This window comes from Arvicanthis niloticus, chromosome 5, assembly GCF_011762505.2.
Source record: "Arvicanthis niloticus isolate mArvNil1 chromosome 5, mArvNil1.pat.X, whole genome shotgun sequence".
NCBI lineage: Eukaryota > Metazoa > Chordata > Mammalia > Rodentia > Muridae > Arvicanthis > Arvicanthis niloticus.
Genome location: NC_047662.1, coordinates 14107904 through 14127319, shown reverse-complemented (window position 1 = coordinate 14127319; position 19416 = coordinate 14107904). Strand labels below are relative to the sequence as shown.

The window sequence follows — 19416 nt, the reverse complement described above, 5'->3', positions numbered from 1 at the left end:
CAAGTGCTGGCAGTAAGGGTGTGAGCCATCCCACCCATGTAAAAAGTACATGTAATTGTGACCTAAGGTGCTCGAGACGGGCTCTGTTGGGCTTTTGGTTCTGCGTGAAGAAGCATTCTCTGACTTGCTTACATCTCCCCAGCCCCTATGAACCATCTATCAAGACGCAACCCAACCATGCGCCAGTACCACTTGTAACCACCAGGGGGCACTGTAAGATTAGCCTTTTATGCCACGGGACCGGTGCTCGGACTGAGAGGCTGTCACTTCCTCTAACACACAGTCCTGAGTCAGGTCATTGTTCCGTCCTGTTTTGTAGAGGAAAATAAGTTACAGACAGGTGGTGAGCATGGTCACAGGGAAGAGCTATCCTGAGAGGTTCCAGTTGTTTCCCTGGCCATCTTCCACAAGTGGCCTTTGGGAAGTTTCCTGCAGAGCTGAAGAGACCCCTACTTTCTACAGCAGAGGCTCTCAACCTTCCTGAGACCGTTTAATGCAGTTCCTGTGGTGGCCCCCAACCATAAGATTACATAGTTGCCTCGTAACTAATTTACTGTTGTTATCAATTTGAATGTCAATATCTGTGTTTTCTGATGGTCTGAAAGGCTCATTCAACCTCTAGGGGAGTGGGACCCACAGACTGAATTCCTTTTTAAAAGCTGTCCTTGCAAGGTCTGGGTCCTGCTAGTTGTTGAAGCTGTGTCTGGAGAGCCAGCAGCCTCCCCAGCTGATATATAGTCACTCTTTATAGGCAGCTCCTTAGGATGGGAGGGGTGGCAGGGCGTGGGGTGATCAGTCACGTGCTCACCCCTGTTGGGAAGGTAGGTGCTGTGGGGTCATACAAGACCTTGGTTCCCGGTGGCCTAGTGTTGGTGAGGCCCAAGACACAGCCTTATCCATTCACTGGACAGAGGGACTATAGATTCAGGGTCAGCAAGAATAGACAGCAAAGCCTGTGATCTCCATTTTAAAGCTTTATTGCTATATATGTGTGGGGGTTTGCTTTTATATGCAACTGTACCATGTGTCATGGGTGCCTGGGGGACCAGAAGATGGAGAAGCCCTGTCGTGGCAGTTTATAAATCCATTCCGATCTCCCCGGCAGATAGCTAGGAACTCATCCCGCTGCTCCAGATTCTAGAATAAAAGACACAATCTTCTGTTTTAATATGCCTTAAACAGCTCAATGGCTGGGCACTTCTAAACCTCCCCACAGCTAACACACTCTCCCCCCCAGTATAACTAAATTATTAACTTTCTAAAACCTATATTCCATCTTGGCCACCCCAAACCCAAGCCTACATGCCCCCCCTCCCCGGCTCTCACCTGTTGGCTGTCTCTCTGTCCTACACTTCTCACACCTGATCCTTCTGCTTCCTCAACATGATGGTTCTAAATCTTTCCCGTGGTTCCCTTGGCCAGGAAATCTAAAGTCGCACCTCTGTCTCCCTGCCCAGCCATTGTCCGCCGCGAACTTTATTTGCCAATCAAATAGGGACAGGGACCCTCAGCGTCTTACACACAGGTGTGTGGGTTCCCCATAATTTTGGGAGCCAAATTAATACACGTAACAGTAGAACCAAATCCACAACAGAGCCCCTAGGACTGGAATTTACTGATGGCCGTGAGCTGCCATGTGGGTCTTCTGGAAGAATGTCAGGCGTTAACCACTGAGCCATCTTTCTATCCCCTAGGTGTTTCAAGGAAAACAGGACTCCCAGGGCCTGGTGTTAAGTTTGGCTAGGCTTGTTCTGGTGAGGTGTTTGTACATCACACCAGAAGGTCGTAACCAGAATACTCGGTTACACCCCCCACTGCCAACATAGGTACATGTATGCTAGCACTGAGAGGTAAGAGAATTAGCATTGAGTTTTTAGTGTCTGCATGGGCACCTACTTAGATGTGGTAGAATCACCTGTGAAGATCTGTCCTACTGTGTGGGTCCCAGGGGTCACACTTGGGTTGCCAGGATTAACAGCTGTCCTTACCTGTTGAGTCCTCTCCAGCCTTCAAGGTCATTTCTGGCTATAGCGTTCAAGGCTAGCCTGGGCAACTTGAGACCTCATCTCCAAAGAGAAAACAGAGCAGACCTTCTGGAGGGGCATCACAAAAGTGGTTCTGGATTATCACCTTATCCAAGTCACCCTCAAGTTAGTTGGCCAGTGTGGCTTCAAGTTGTATGTGGTCCTTGGTGGGGTCCTGGGATGGTCTCCCTGCCCAGAGGTGTATTCTCACTGGCCTTATTCTAGGGTCTTACAACCAGGCTGAGTCCTTCCCAGCCCGTTAGGCCAGGCCATGGGGGCACGGAACCTTTAGTCAGATATGGAGTACATTCTCCCCACTGAGAGCAGTGTGTGAGCCTGATCCCGAGTGGCCACTGGCTTTGACAGAATTAACCACTCATAAGCCAGAGCCAAGAATCCATTACAAAATGGAAGTCTGTTCTGGAGCTGCTTTTATCGTTTTGAGAAGCCACTTCTGTAGGTGTCCGATAGGCAGGCTGTGGAAGATGGATGCATCAGATGTCCCAAGGGCCATCCTGCTAGAGCCCAGGGGCCTACAGGCAAGCTGAGCCCGCCAGGGCCCCTCCAGGGATTTGCTCAGAGACCTCAACAGAAACAGGTGAATCCCCCAGGAAAGCAGTGCCAAGGCAGGCAGGTGTTGTTCCCCCTCCTGGGCTCCGTACTCCAGCTCTAGGGATGGCTCTGGATCTACAACTCAGCATCCAGGAATACAAGTAGACATGGCATGGGGACCCCTTACCCTCCCAGACCCATGCCCTCAACGTTGAACGTTACTGGTGTGTCAGGGTCCAGACTAACAGTAGAGGCCGCAGCCACAAAGTTCTCTGCAGCATCAACTGTAACCGATTCATTGAGTACAAGTGACCAAGACAAGAAACTACATGTCACCCGAGGCCAGAACAGCCTGAGCGACAAACCCACACCTATCACTCCACTTAGTAGCTCAAGGTCAGCAAACGCCACTGCTGTTCAGTCACTGTTGTCACTGCTGTTCAGTCACTGTTGTAGGACAGGGATGCAGGGCAGGAAACTTCTTCCAAGCAGGACAGCTTGGGGGAATGTCCTTTACCCCTTGCTCCATCAGACTGCAAGGTCACATGCTTTTACCCCCTGCTACCTACAAGCCTTAGGGGTGTGGCAGTGTGGTGGGTGTCATTGCTGGCTCCAGGCCCTGCTCTACCCCTAACTCATAGGATGAGAGCCACCGTTTTCAGGTTTGCCAAGGGCAGTAGGAACACGCAGATGTACCAGACCTTGGAAGGCCTCTGTTGTTACCAGCGCCCGCCCTTGACACAGGCAGTGAGCCGAGACACCTGCTAGAGTGGAGACTGCAGGCTTTGAGAGCCAGCATGAGCTTACCGGGGTTATCTTTATCCTCGATGTTACCTGACAAGATCAAGGAGACCTCCAGTTGCTGGGGCCAGCTGCCTGCCAGCAGGATGCCATCTCTGCTTAGACCCTGTCTGTAGGGACAGTGGGGGTGATTCCTCCCCATCCTCCAACCTGGAGTATAGCTTAGCCACTTCAAACCCAAAGCATTTAAAGTTCAGCTCTATACTTTCCGTTATAAATTCAGAAGCAGTGGCCACTCGGGGCCCCAGCCACTGAAGGATGGGGCCTGCACCCTCAGCAGCCCCTTCAGCCAAGTAAGGCAGCTTCCCGTAAGATACATTCAGAACACCATGCTTTATTGGCTCTATGGTAAGTTTGTTTACACAGGTTTTCCTCTTTCCCCTCCAGAGGTGTTAAGTTGGTAGATCTGAGACACCCCAACTCCCCAGCTCAGATCCTTCAACCCAGTGCACCGCCACCACTCACACCCACTACTGATCTATGTGGTAAAGGCCATCCACGCTGGGGCAGACTGGCCACTCCGGGGTCCAGGGTTTATGGGGTCATCTTCCACCACTTGAACGCAAAGGGCACCCGGTTTACGATGACACTGGAACAGGTGTCCCCCATGTTGGTCATGTAGCAATCAAAATCGTCAATGAAGGTGCATTTGAGACCCAGGGGCTCCAGTAATTCACACACTTTCTCTTCAAGGCAGCAGGTGCCCTTGATCTGGGGCCCAAAGGGCTTGGGGATGCCAAGGTTCTTCCCCAGCACGATTGTCTGCAGCTGTTAAGAGTTACGATCAGGCAGCTGTTAGAGCTGAGGCTAAACAGGAACAGTCCTGAAAGCTATCCCGCCCGCCCTTCCTGGTGGGTGGGGGGGGGGGTAGGGACATAAAATTAGATACAGGCAAAACCCACCCATCACTCCCTAGGGTTGACCAGACTGCTAAAGCCTGTGTCTACGTAGGCATCACTCATTAAAAAAAAAAAAAAGTCTCAGTGAGATCGGTCTATTTGCTTGGCTTTCCAGTGTGTGCCAATTGTTTCTTGGCAAATCTGACCAGCAGCTAACCGTAGTGACTTAACTTCTTCATCTCTAGATTTGTTGCTCCGGCCTTGTCTGTGTACCCTATATCCCAGCTAGCAGTTAAGAATGCCTTCCTGGGGCTGGAGAGATGGCTCAGTGGTTAAGAGCACTGACTGCTTTCCCAAGAGTTCAATTCCCAGCAACCACATGGTGGCTCACAGCCATCTGTAACGGGATCTGGCGCCCTCTTCTGGCCTGCAGCTGTATATTACAGACATCAGCACTCAATAAATCTTTAAACAAAACAATGTGTTCCCTCAGGCTCAGCAGGCTCAGCAGGCTCAGCTTTGGTACTATACGCATGAACCTGGGGGCTACATCCGGCCCCCATTTCAGGCCACCACACCCATCTGGCACAATCTCGCACTGTGGCCAGCAAAGCACCAAACATCGTGGGCTAAGCAGATGTGTCTGAAGCAGGCGTGGCCAGCAATCCTCACCATGTCAGGGAAGTATGGCCTCGCGAAGAGCTTTGTGGTCTGCTGGTTGGAGGGGACATTTGTTAGTATCTCCAGGCAGAAGAGCTGTGGGATCATGATGATGTCCTTGTCTACCAATCCCAGTTCCTTCTTCAGGAGGGTGCGGTTCAGGCTGATGCACTTCTGCAGAACAGGGAAGTGGGGACGGATGGCGGGATTGTGAACAGATCACAAAGGAGCAGCTCCAGAAAAGGTCCCAGAGAGCTATTTGGCTCGAGTCTTATGAGCCAGAGTCCTGCAGGGCCGTGGTAGCCTTCCCTTATAGCAGGCTAAGGTGAAGTGGATTCAGAGAAAAGGCTGGCATGCAAGAGGCCAGCATCCCTGACTAGTCTTTGCTGGACACCACTGTGTCACCGAGGCACCTTCATCCCTCGGATGAACAGGACAGGGGTTACATGAGCAGACTTGGGGCTGGGAGACAAACAGCCATCTTCGGACCTCGGGTTCTTCCTTTAAAAGATCCAAAGCAAATACTCATGCCTGCTCAACACACCAGTGGACACGTCCCCACTGATGGCATCACCCTTGGCATCCAACTTCAGCTTGAAAGAAGATCAAACCTCTAGACCCAAGGCTTACCTTGGCCCTATACCTGGCAGGTGGCCCTGCAAAGGCCAGGGCACCACACACGGTGGTATAGTCTAAGAGGAGTAAGGACCCAATGAACAGTACCCCACTGCACCCCTGAAGTCCATATCTGGGCCTGGTGGCCGTACCCACCCCGCAGTAGGATTCAAAATCCTCTCTGCAAGTCCTGCAATGCCAGTGCCTTTGTGGGGACAGGCCCGCACCCCAGGCCATTACCTCAACATACGTGTTCTGCTCTCGCAAGGTCTTGTCAGCCAGGATTTGGGAAATGGTTTTGACCTCCCTCCCTGTGGAGACACACACCAGGCAGACCAGTGACCAGCTTGACCCACAACTGGGTCTCGCATCTTACGTCAGGAGCTGAATGTAGTACTCCTTGACAGTGGAAACCTCAGACAGGGTTTACTACCAATGACCTGGGCTCAAAGGAAGCAAACGTAGAGTGCGTTAGGATGGTGACATCAGCCCCACTCAGCTGGACATGTCAACCCTCTCTGCACAGCTGTATGGCGCTACCCACCTAAGTGGGTCAGGACCCTTCTACATGTATGTGGACATCAGCTCAAACTTTGACCCTCGGGTGCCAACTCAGAGGTGACATGCACAGTCTTTGCCTTCTGTATGTCTCCCCATGACCTTCTGTCACTGCGACAAGAAAGGCATCCCTAGGCCCTACCACAGACTGTTGCTCAGGAGCTAACAAGAGTAAATATCTCGAGTCTCTAAACCCAGGTCGAGAGAACCTCCCAAATGCCCCCACCTCTTTCTGGAGCAGATCTTTGTCTCTCTGAGTTCCTACAACATCCTGTCAGGCGGCCCAGGGCACACCTCCTCTGCCAGTCCCCTTGTGTTTAAAGGAATATTGCCTTAAGGGAGACCCAGAAGTGCTAGTGGCATATATTAACTCCAGTGGGCCCTCTTGGAGGTCACACAGCACCACCAAAGCTGAGGCTACTGGAGCCACCTTACTGTGGCCCATTGCTTTGGGGTCTGCCTGGACAGTAGGGTACCCCACCCACGGTGTAAAGTGTCCCAACAATGGGCATCCCACCAGCTCTTAAGATCCTCTGCCCTCTCTACCACTGATGACAAATGCAGACGCCACAACAGTGGTTCTCAACCTGTGGGTCGCAACCAAAGGACACTGGAAAACATTTACACTAGAATTCATAACAGTAGCAAAATTAGTTACAAAGTAGCAATGAAAGCGGATTTTGTGGTTGGGGGCCACCATGACATGAGGAGCGGTATTAAAGGGTCACGCAGCGTTATGAAGGTTAAGAACCGCTGCTCTAGAGACTACTTACTCCAGGCAGTGGTGGCACACACCTTTGATTCTCAGCATTCAGGAGGCAGAGGCAGGGGGATCCGAGTTCGAGTCCAGCCTTGTCTACAGAGGAAGTTCCAGGACAGCCATGGTTCCACATCCACAGTGAGACCCTTAGGGGGTGGGGGGAAGGAAGGTACTAGGTGAGAGTCACCTTACCGTTAGAAAGAAGCTGTTCCGCTCTGATGTCTTCAAACAGGGTCACGTCCCCATAGCCCTCCTTCTCCTTCTGTTCAAACAGCTCAAAGCAGGCACTGGGGCTGGCCAGCAGCAGGCGGAAGGCCTGGAAAAGGAGGCCAGAGTCTGTGCGGGTCCCTGGGGTCTCCCAGCAGATGCACCCTCTCCGGCCCCTAACACCAACCTTCTGCTCATCGTTTCTCTCATCGATAGGGACAAAGCACATGAACTGATCCACGTGACCCGTCATCAGCCAATCCGAGAAGAGTTCCACGGGGGCCTGGACCTGCTGGGCATACACGAATTCTCGCAGGGTCTTGCTCATGTTTCGGCCCTCAGAGCTGGAAGGGAAGATGGGGACACCTTGGAGATACTGTGACATTGGCGCTGCCGACAACTGAGCTACCCCTTTGGTGGACTTCACTGGACTGCTCTAGCCAATGAACAGGGTGGCTTTAGAAAAGATTCCTTATTGTGGGCCAACGAACTGGCTAAGATAAATGCCTGTCGCCAAACCTGGGGGACCATATTGAATCCCCAGGACCCACATAGTAGAGGACAGACTGAGTTGAGCTCAGCATGTTCTATGGTTCTCATCCACAGGAATAAAGCTTTAAAATGTGGGGGTGGCCCTTACTGTGACATAGCTCAAGCCCAATCACGTGACCCTGATGTCCGAGCCCAGGGATACGGGAGTTACAATGCTCCCGCCCAACCCCCATTGTTTGAGAGTCCTGTCTTCCTGGACCAACAGCTCTGTTAGATTTAAACTAGAGAATCAGGGCTGGAGAGATGGCTCAGTGGTTAAGAGCACTGGCTGTCCTTCCAGAGGTCCCGAGTTCAATTCCAAGCCACCACTTGGCGGCTCACATCCATCTGTAGTGAGGTGTGGCGCCCCCTTCTGGCCTGCAGGCATACATGCAGGCAGAACATTGTATTCATAATGCCGTGTCACACCTCTAGCCCCATCCCTCACGCTTGCTTCTTCTAACTTCAAGTGTTACACAAGCCAAAGAGGTTCGAGTACCCTTCAGAGTTTCAAGAAGGATGCAGAACAGATCTGCTTCGGGGGCATCCAAGAGTTACTGGAACCAGGGTGACAGTCTTTTTCCTTAAAGCACCTGGGTCACCTGCCCTCTGGTCTCTCTGCTCACCTGGGGTAAAAGCTGCCACCAATGAGGACCCTTCCTAGCGGGTAGTCTTTGCCCTGAGCCTTGACGGGCGGGGATACCATTATGTTCCCGATGGAATCCAGGCTAGCCACCCGGTGGTCCTCAGTTTGTTGGATCAGGTAGCCAACACCAGGGCTCTAGGAGGAGACCCGGCAGGGAAAGGGGTGTTACCCAGGAGGGACTGGATCCATAGCACCACTGTCCGGGACATGCAGGTCTCCCCTTCCTCCTCAGATAGCACCAGAGATCTCCCCACACCACACCCCCTCCTCCCCGCCCCTGGACATCCCAGCAACTGTGACTCAACACCAGGCCCGAGAAGTCGACTATATTCATAAGCAATCCCAGCTCCACACCAGTGAGTATTTCACGGGGAAATCGTCCAGATTGGAAACCCTCGGGGTATCAAGGATCAAGGACAGTGTCTTGTGAGGCGCCTGAGTATAGCAGAAAGCCATCTCGTCCTGGGGGAGACAGAAAGACGCAAGTTAACTCTCCCCATCCACCGCTGCTGCTTCCACGTCTGCTGCACGCCCTCTGGGAGCAGCCGAAGACAAGAGAAAAGTTTTTAGGCCAGCTCCTGCTCAGCCCTCAAAACTTTGCCCAGAGGCTTTGCTCAACTCGACATTCCAGCCTTCTGGCTTAAGACTGAGAATCCATCGTCTCTCAAGCCACTGACAGGCCTGCCAACTCTATTTACAAACCAAGTCAACTGGTTTCTGGTATCTGCAGGCAAGCAGTCACTATGACCTGCCTTATGATACCTTCTAGCAGATCTCCCAAAACCAGTTTCTTGCATCTCAGCCAAGAACTTTTTTGTGGGGCTGGGGGGTGGGGGTGGGGGAAGGGAGTGTAGATTGGGGACGTCCTTTGAGAGCAAATCTCATATAACCTTTAAAACTTGCTATCTAGCCAAGGCTGGCCTTTGGATTCTTGATCCCCACCCCCACCCCCCAGTTTACACAGTGCTGGGGACTGAACTTGGGACTCTACAAGGCAAGCACTTTGAGCTACATCCTTAGCCCTTGACCTCAGGTGAACCTTTAAAGTGCCACCCCCTCCTTGCTTTGAGTTCACTTCTGTACTTTGCTGGAAGGGGCTTCTTAACCTACAGTGTGAATCCTGTCTGCCTCTGATTAACTCCTCATTCCTCCATGTACACCCCCCATTGTAATCTCCATGGCAACCACCCTACTGAAGAGCTGCTGGCCCCCAGCCCAGCCCCAGCTGTGCCTGGCTTATGACCCATCAGAATGCCTCCTCAGCTACCCAAGTGACCTGATAAAGGCTATTACGTCTGTCCCTCTTTCTCTCAACACTTGGGCTCAGGCCTGGCTGGAGTGAAGGCATCTGTCCTTATCTCTAGCCTCTGGTGAGTGTTCAGCTGTTCTTGGAGCAGAATGACCCTGAAGAACCGAAGCCAAGCCAGCTCTGATCCCGAGAGCCCACCTACCCCGGCTCTAGCACCTGCAACGGAGCTCAGCTGTAATCTTGAAACATCTGGAATCTGGAAAGGGACTAGATTCCAGATTATCCTTGACAAGCCATCATGCCTTGGTGGTGGTATGCTAGCTCACTCTCAACGCCATCTTGGTGACACGTGCCAAGCCTCCCTTGTCCCGCTCCTCCGTGGCTAGATCATCCCAGGTGGGTGTCAGTTACCTGGAGCCACTTGCCCTGGCGGTTGGGGTCCTCATAGACAGAAGCCACCTGCACGTTGCTCTTCTCGCTCAGCTTTGTCACGGTGTCCACAAAGCCTTGCAGCTGTAGCTCCCTGCCACCACCGAGAAGCCCACTGTGATTTCGAGGTTCTCAAAACAGTCATTCTCCCTTGTCCCAGGGGGAAGGTGAGGAAGGGGCCATTTTCCGCACACAAAGTGATGGAGCAACAACCTACCCCCCTTACTTCTGCATAGGTCACTGGCTTGGACTTTCTACCTAGACCTTGCTAGAGGCTAGTGATGGTCCAACCCTGTTGGCACCTTTTCATCACCTCTGTGTATGCCCTTTAGTCTACACTGGTATGGGCTTCTCTGCTCAAACTATTGAGTGACTGCTTGCTCCCTAAGGGACTACCAGAAACTAAGCAGGGCAAGCTGGCCTATGAGGACACCCTATGAGGTCACCCTATCTGTAGGGGTATGGAGACATGTGCACATCTGGAATTTTTTTTCTTTTTTTTTTTTTTTTTTTTTTTGGTTTTTTGAGACATGGTTTCTCTGTATAGCCTTGGTTGTCCTGGAATTAACTCTGTAGACCAGGCTGGCCTCAAACTCAGAAATCCACCTGCCTCTGCCTCCCAAGTCCCAAGTGCTGGGATTAAAGACGTGCGTCACCACTTCCCAGTTTTGTTTTGTTTTTGTTTTTTTGTTTTTTTAAAGGAAAGTTTTCGTTACTACATAATGACCTGGAACTTGCTATGAAGATTGGCCTGCCTCTTGTCTCCTGAGTGCTGGGATTCAAGGTGCTGGGGTTTCCACACCTGGAAACACTTGAGATTTTATATTTTCATACAGAGGACCAACACCACTCACGGATCCACAGTGGATGGCTGTTTCTTGAGTACAAAGCGATATCTGAGGTTGATGTCAAGGCATCCGACTTTACAAACTGGACCCTTAAGAGTTGACCGCACTCGTGAGTCACAACTGGGAAGCATCCTAGTTGGAGTCTAGTCTAGGCCCAGGGCCCAGCATTGATGCTGACATCCTATGCAACTCTCCAAAGACTAAACCTCCTACCTGGCCTGGGAAGGGGGGGAGGGAAGGAAGGAGGGAGGGAGGGGGAGATGCCAGTGATACCCACTGCCCAGGTGGCTTCAGTCGCTCTTACCTGCACAGGTAAACCTCGAGAGGCAGCTGGGTGCTAGGCATGAAGATATACGGTGCCACCCGGAACACCACTGTATCTTTATAGAGCGGGGTCTCTGGGATCAACTGCAGTGGATGATGGGATTTCCATCACGACCTGGCCGCTTTTCCCTTCGCATCCCACTGTGGTTCACAGCTGTTCATCTGAGCCCATCCCTGGAACCCGCTGCCTTCCACAGCTTTCTAGGACACCCCAGCTGTGCCGAGAGCTAGACATTCCTCAGTGTCCTGCCTAAGCACTGTGGCTCTCCCTCTGCCAAGCCCAGGGACTCTGACCTGGTAGCATACCTGATCATGAGCCTTCTCTATTAGAGAGACAGAGAAGGAGACCAGGCCTGAGAAGCTGGCAGATGGAAACTCCTTGGCTTCTACGTAGAAAGTCTCTTTCCCACGGTTCTCAAAGGTAGGCAGGATATGGACAGGTTTGTCAGGTCCTAGTACCATTTGATAGGCAGAGGTGCCACCTAGGATAGATAAAAAAAGAGGGGTGACCAGCTGCTAAAGCTTTGTGGTTGAAGTCACTATTCCAACAGTTGATCAAGCACAGCAGACTTTAGGTCCATCTTGACATGGGACTGGACACTGGAGCCAAGGGCTGAGGGACCGTCAACAGCCACTCGATACACCAGCATACTATGTGTTTGCATGTGTGCACACATGCAAGTGGAGGCCAGAAGTTGGCACAGGCGGCATCAAGCCACCACCTTCTTTGGGACAGGGACAAGATCACTTTCACCGATTCAGCGAGAGCAGCCGATCAGCTTCAAGAATTCTGCCATCTACCTCCTCAGCTCTGGGGTTCCAGAGCGCACCACACCTCACCTAGACTTGAGCATGTGCCGGGATCTGAACTCTAATTCATATTAGGTGCCGAGTGCTTTCCCGAGTTACCTCCCCGGGCTCAGTGCCAACGTCGCTTTGAAGGCTTATGACGGACACGTTGGGAGTCGGGACTCTGAACCCACACTCACGTGTTGAATTTGAAAGGCACTTGAACAGAATTCTAACCGAGCCCCCAAGGTGACACACTTGGCATGCAGAGACGGCCTTTGGCAGCCATGCCAGCATGTCAGCCGCTGTCATGGGGATGGGTGGATGACCTCTCCCAATTTCTGGAGGGACCTAGAGCTGTGTGGTGCCCTGCCCCCAATTCATCATGAATGAAGTCCATTTCAGTTTCCTAGGCCAAATGAGAAACCACGAAGACACCTAAAAGGTTACTGACCATATATCAGGTGGTCGTTAGTAACTAGACTCCACACTGGCCATTCTCATTGGAAATTCCCGATTACCCGAGAGTCAAGCCAGAAAAGCTTCCTGGTGTCACCGTGACTACCTGGGGCCTTCTCACCCCAGTCCTACAGCAGTTACCAGGCCAGTGATGGGAAGTCAAAGCCAGCAGCCCTCGGTCCACCACACTCATTTTCCCAGGCCCTTCAGTCAACCTGGATAGCAGACAGCATGTGCCACTTGCCTACTTGGGGGTGAGCAGGGGATGAGGTGCCACTTGGGATGGGCCATGACCACTGTCACTCTGCCTTCTGAGTCACCAGATTCTGAAAACCTCACTCTAGTGAGGTCTTGGCTAAGAAGATGGTTCCAGGCTAGACAGGATGGTTCAGTGGTTAACGCTGGCCACACCTTCCAGAGGACCCAGGTTAAAAGTCCCAGCACCTACAGATTACAGGCTCACAACCATCTAACCAGGAATCCCACACCCTCTTCTGGGCCTAGAAGTGCCCCCACACACAGTGTCTAGACAAGCACGTAGGCAAAGATACCTACACACAAATTTAAGTTTGTTTTCAATGGATCCTCCTAGGTGGAGTTAACTTGGGGGATATTATCCCTGTAAGGTGTCCTGTCAGCGCAAATGAATTTTTCCTTTCCCAGCTATGAGAAACCTGAAGCTAGGCATCGTACAGATGGACTGGCTAACCCATAGTGTGGATAAACCTACACTCTGTGGTCAAGGTGGGACCCAAATAGCCCTTGCAACACACATCCGGCTACACAACCTGTGACCTGCGACCATAGCTGCTTCTGGGCACCCTATTACAGGTACTATAGAGCCACCACCTGGCCAGCACGCCGAGGTGGAGTAGAGCAGGGACTTACTTGGAGACCAGTAGACTCTGGTCTTCTTTGCCTCTTCCTCAGAGGTATGAAGAAGCATCTGGTAGTTCTGTAGGATGCTGGTGGGGCCCTCCACAGTTAGAGTCATCTGAGATAGGTTCTGAATTTCTGGGCAGAAGGACAGGCACAGGTTCAGACTAGGCACCAGAATAGGACAGGGACTTCATGGTATTGAGTCTTGGCTGCCCAGGCTGGGATGACAGGTATGAGCTATCATCTGTCTTTAAGGCTCATGAGACATCCTCTGCTCCTGGGACACTCCAAGGTCTGTAGCCTGCTCACGGGAGTGAGATTTCCCCCGCTCCATCTATGGAATCCGGAGTTCTTGTCACCTTGTGAGGTCAAACACCTCATCTCTACCTCCCAGGTGGCAAAATGAGGTTCAGCTGGGAAATGCTGGCTCGTTCTCTGACATTAAGACTGTGTGAGAACCGAGGATGTAGCTTAGCTGGTAGCGGGCTTGCCTCGCAATGCACAGAGCCCTTGGGGTACAATCCCTTGCACTGTATAAACTGGGTGCGGTCAAACACACCTTTGTAATTCAAGAGGTAGATTTCAGAAGTTCAAGGCCAGCCAGGGCTACACGAGACCACCGTCTCTCTCTCTCTCTCTCTCACACACACACACACACACACACACACACACACACACACACACACACACACACACACGTGTAAGAGCAGAAAGCTGGGTCAGTGGCTAAGAGCATTTGCTGCTCTGCCACAGGATCTGGGTGTGGCTCCCAGCATCTACTTCACGTAGTTACAACGACTCAATTCCAGTTCCAGGAGCTCTGCTACTCTGACCTCAGGGGCTCCAATACACACATGGTCACATAAACTCGTGTACACACAATATGTAATCAATCATTGTGTTTGCTTGGTTTTTTTTTGGGGGGGGAAGGGGGTTGAGGGAGTACAGTTCTTGAGACAGGGTCTCTGTGTAGCCCTGGCTGTCCTGAAACTCGTTTTGTAGACCAGGCTGGCCTTGAACTTGGAAATCTGCCTGCCTCTGCCTGTCAAGTGCTGGGACTAAAGGTGTGCGCTACCAACTGCCTGGCTACGGACAGCGCTCTTAAAAAGCTACACACACATCTTTGTATGGAACCATCCAGACTCACTACACAGCTTCAAGGCATAAAACCCTTATATAGGCTGGAAACAGTTCCCATGCAAAGTCTTGGTGTCAGATAACAAGCCATCATTTCCAGGCTAAGCCTCATTTTGCCACCTGGGAGGTAGAGATGAGGCATTTGACCTCACAAGGTGGTAAGAACTCTGGATTCCATAGATGGAGCGGGGTGGGGGTGGGGGAACCTCCTCATACACAAATGTCCTTCTAGGGAGAGATACACCCCTCCCCGTCAACCTATAATAAAAAGACTCAGTCATCTCCAAGGAAATCAGCTGTGACCTGCGTGTGTGTCAAGGGGTGGCCAGAGCTTGAGAGAAGTGGAGGACATCAAGTGTGCAATACCTTTGGGGCCCTCCTGGATGCTGGGCTGTTCTTCAGTCTGGTCTGTGTCACCAGGATTACAATTCACAAGCAGGATGGCTCCCCAGCCGTTCAGACCCCACATCCACCTTTTCTGCAAGTGACAGGGACACTGAGGTAGGAAAGACAGGCCAACCTTCTGCTTCTCCTATTCAGAAGCTTTGTCATCCCAGGCCCTGGGGACCCAGGGGACACAGATTGAGAAAGATGACCTGTGGGACAGAAAGCTACTGGATGGATGGATTAAAGGTAACCACTGCTGCTTTGTTTCTGGAATGCAGGGCTGCAAGAGCCATGTCCCACTAGAGGTCCAGAGATGGCAGCTGACAGCTAGAGGCAACTACATAACCAAGCCAGTGCCTCTGGACACCTGGCTATCTTGGTTTTGTTTTGGGTCAGTCTGGCTATGTAAAAAGCCTGGGGTGGCATTAAACTATCCTGCCATCAGTCATCCAGGTACTGGGATGACAGCTGCCATCACAGCTGGCTCCATTTTGTTTTGAGACAGAATCTACTGTATAGCCCAAGGGGGCTTGGAATTCCCTGTGTATCTTCAAACCCCAATCTTCTAGTTTCTACTTCTGGGATGCTGGGGTTAAAAGGAACACATACCACACATACCAGGCTAGGTACACATGCATGCACACACCACACCTTGTTAGGCAGGCAGGCAGGCAGACATACACACCACACACACACACACACACACACACAGCTTGCTAGGTGAGTGTGTGGACATGCACACACACTTCCTTGCTAGCATGCAGGCAAACATACACCATGCCTTGCTAGGCTCACACCTACACCTTGCTAGGTACCACACACACACACTTTCTAGGTGCACACAACCTGGCTGTTTTTCAGTAGATCAGAAGTTTACTTCATTGAACTTGATTTGTGGTATAGTGAGGAGACTTGGACACCCCAGAAGTCAGATAAACATGGTCTGGGGCTAAGGGACAGCTCCCCTGGGTCCTGCCCCCTCTCTTGAGGCAACCTTACCTTAGCTTGCTTATCACTTGGCATGTCCAGTTGTCCATCTCGATAGATGTCTGCCTCCAGGGAGACCTCTGAAAGGGAAGGGGAGGACCTCAGATGCCTGGACTGCTAACAGGGCCCAGAAGCTCTGGCAATCCTCACAGGGCGAGTCCAGCCTAACATGGTTGGTGGAAAGCCTAACGAGGTATCTTAGTGTCAAGCACTGGGATGGAGAGATGGCTCAGTGGTCAAGAGCACCGACTGTTCTTCCAGAGATCCCGAGTTCAATTCCCAGCAACCACATGGTGGCTCACAACCATCTGCAATGGGATCTGAAGCCCTCTGAAGACAGTGACAGTGTACTACTCATACATAAATTCTTAAAAAAAAAAAAAAAGAGTGCAGCATCTGTACCTACAAGATCTGTGCTGAAGACCGTGCGATCGACTCAGTCACACTAAACTTTAGATTCTGACAGGGTTTCTGTGTAGTTCTGGGGTCCTGGAACTCACTTTGTAGACCAGGCTGTCCTAAAACATGATCTGCCTTGCCTGGGCCTCCTGGGTGCTTTGACTCCTGGGTGCTTTGCATGCACTACTATAGCTTAGCAAAAATAAATGTACAATTTTATATTGGGATGTAGCTATATATAGCTGTACTGGGCCACAGGTTGGACACTCTTGGTTAGAGGCAGCGTCTATCAGAGGCATGCCGATCTTCATGAGTAAGTCAGGGAGGGAGCCAGCCACAGTGGCTACCTGATTCTTACAAAGCAGCTTTGAGACAAGGCTGGAGAGATAGCTCAGCTGTTAGCTCTTACTGCTCTCTCCCAGAGGAGCCGAGTTCCGTTCCCAGCATGCATCAGCACGTGTTTCGATTCTACCTGTAACTCCAGTCCCAGGGCATCTGATATCCTCCCCCTGGCTTCATGCACGCTCACACAGAGTGTCAGACTTCCTTAGATCACTAAGCTGCTAAGTGCAGCTCTACACCAAGGTGATGTAGTAACTGGACCAGACCCGTCAGCAATGAGAACGAGGAGGTGGGACAGGTATCTTAAATTCTGGTTGTTTCTAAATGACTGAGTTTCAAGGGAACAGGTGTGTGGATACCTCGAGGCCACTAGGAGGTCATCTTACACACAAGGAACCTCTCCTTTGCTTCACAACACCTGCCCCGCTCTCCAGAGGAACACTGGGTGGGCTTCAGCTCCTAGAGGGAAGACTTACCAATGCCTGTGAGGAGCAGCACGGCTGTGGCTGTTGGGATCTCTTTATCAGGACAGAAGTAGGAGACCAGCACCTGTGGAGACAGCCCAGCGCCATAGACTAGGTGTAAGCATGTGACCCAGCACCTAAGTTTCTAGTGATCCATTGTGAGCAGACCCAGGGGCCCCATAACCACTTAGGACTTTTAAGAGACTGTCTTGCTAGGTGGTGTACACTTTTAATCCTAGTCTTCAGGAGGCAGGGGCAGGGGGATTTTTGAGTTCGAGGCCAGCCAGGGCTACACAGAAAAACCTCTACAAAAAACAGTGTCTCACTAAAGTTGCTTTCCCTGGCTTTGAGCTTGCTCGGCAGCGCAGGTTAAGACCTTGAACGGCTGATTCTCCTCCTGGTTAATTGGGCTTAATAGGTAGGCACCACTCAGCTCAGTTTGCAACGTTGGTTCTGGTAGGTAAGGGCTACCCCTCTCCCCTCCATGGCTCACCTTGTCTTCGTCGACAGTGGGGCTGGGCGACACCATCCTCACCAATGCCTCTGTGGGCTGTTTCATTGGCCGACAGACTGCAGCATCCTCTTTTCCAGAGATGACTGAGCTGGAGATATGGATCAAGACCCTGGGGGAGCCGCGGATGGTGAAGGACTCACACTTCTCTGGTGCACACCTGGTTTGTAGGCGACAGTAGCCGTTAGGAGACTCACCAGCCTAGGAGGCAGCAGGATTCGAGGATAGCCCTCAAATTCGCATCCATCTTACAGGGATCGAGGAAAGTAGTCAGTGAAGTTTGGGGGGGGCCCTAACATCTTCAGCCTCTCTCTTACCACGTCAGTCCCCGGGACTGCCACTCTTCCTCTGATGATTTCCAACCCCAACCTCCCGCTCCCCCAATGCCTCAGTTGATGGAGTGAGCAGATGCCAGAACCATAAGGCGCAACCCTCACCTACTCAAGGAAACCTTCAAAGCTAACGGGGATCTTGCATGAAGCAGAGAAAACTAAATCAGCATCAGCATCCTGCACTGGGATGGGAGGACCCTCAGAGGCCAAAGTAGATTTCCTTGGGGCCTGTAAGTTCAGCCGAGAGGGCTAACCTCAGACTCCTGAACTCTCCCCAGACCCTCTTTTACAATTACCCCTGCAGACACCCACAAGCCTTACCCACTGATGTCCAAAGTGATTTCCATGCCCACCACGCAGATGGCATGGGTGGGGCTGTCCAGAGACAGGCTGAGATTACTCTGAAAAGACATGGCAGAGGCTTACCAAGCTAGCCACCGTAGGCTACAGCCCTTGCCTACCTGAGCAACTGCCTCCCGGCTCTGGGGCCTCCCGGCCTTCCTCTTTAGTGGGGTAAGGACCGCCCCAGTCCGCCCCCTTGTTAAGGGTTCACAGGTGAGCCTGCTTTTCTCCCTGGTAGCTCTGGGAGGAGGAGGAGGCATGGGGAAGGGGGAGGGAGAGACCCTTTCACTCAGCATCAATGGTTCAGCAGCTGCTGCCCGTGGACCCTGCAGTCCAGGGATATTGGGGTCTAACCTTGGAGCTCTGTCCTTATACTGGTCCGGGTGCTACATCTCAAGATTTTGTGTGTGTGTGTGTGTGTGTCTTGGTTCTAGAACAGTAGCTCTCAACCTGTTTTGGCCTCAAGGTGGGGTGTGTGTCACACATCAGATATCCTGCATATCAGACACTTGGGATTTGTAACAGTAGCACAATCACAGTTATGAGGTAGCAATGAAATAAGCTTATGGCCAGGGCATAGAAAACTGTATTAAAGCATCGCAGGGTTAAAAAGGTTGAGAACCACTGTTCTAGGATGCATGCTGCTTAGCAGCTCTTGAGGGGGGTGCTTGGCAAAGTGCTATGCTCACACGTGTGTCAGGAAGCTAGTTAGCTCTGCAATATCCTAGTCCTGGGCAGACAATCTGCATCCTTTCCCCGGTGATAACGATAAGCCAGTCACTCACAGCTGTGTCGATTGTTGCATTGCGTTGAGGGGTGGGGGGTGGGGGGGTGGAGGGTGGGGGCCGGGGGTGGGTGTGGGCCAGCTGGTGCATGGACTAAACCTGTGGAGCCTTGCTTACAGCTGTTGCCCATCTAGGCTGACCTCTGACCTTCACACGTGCACTGTGGTGTGAGAACACACACACGCACACACACACACTCATCAGAAAGGAAATTGTATGTCTACCGTGCGTTTCAAAATTGATAAAGTAGAGGGGCCAGCATTCTCATGCCCTGTGACTGGTACATCAAGAGTTTCATGGTCTCTTTCAGTAATGACGTTCCTAGATCAAACTACGAAGCCACATGTGATGGTCCCTGCCTGTCATCTGTTCAGCACCCAGACTGAGGAAGAGAATTTCTGTGAATCTGAGACCAGCCTGGGTTGCAGAATGATGCCGTTTCAAAAAGCCACTAAGTACCACATTGCACTCCATAGTATACATATTTTTTGTCAAGAAAAAAAAAAAAAAAAAGATCCAGTTGAAGTAGGCTAGCCTGTGCTTACAGAGTAACTTCAAGC

The 19416-nt window shown here is 51.7% G+C and overlaps 1 protein-coding gene across 1 annotated transcript; it reads right to left on the bottom strand.

The window, feature by feature from the left end:
- Nucleotides 1–3686: 3686 nt before the first annotated feature.
- Nucleotides 3687–18193, bottom strand: Padi6 (peptidyl arginine deiminase 6). The gene is made up of 16 exons (XM_034503680.2): nucleotides 18051–18193; nucleotides 17380–17557; nucleotides 16899–16971; nucleotides 15694–15761; nucleotides 14674–14785; nucleotides 13180–13305; nucleotides 11350–11525; nucleotides 11024–11127; nucleotides 9854–9965; nucleotides 8548–8655; nucleotides 8174–8328; nucleotides 7204–7360; nucleotides 7002–7125; nucleotides 5732–5802; nucleotides 4889–5050; nucleotides 3687–4145 (listed from the first exon to the last, which is right to left on the bottom strand). The coding sequence occupies exons 1-16, from the start codon at nucleotides 18140–18142 to the stop codon at nucleotides 3912–3914; spliced, it is 2052 nt and encodes a 683-aa protein (XP_034359571.1). The 5' UTR covers nucleotides 18143–18193; the 3' UTR covers nucleotides 3687–3911.
- Between the last annotated feature and the right edge of the window lie 1223 nt (nucleotides 18194–19416).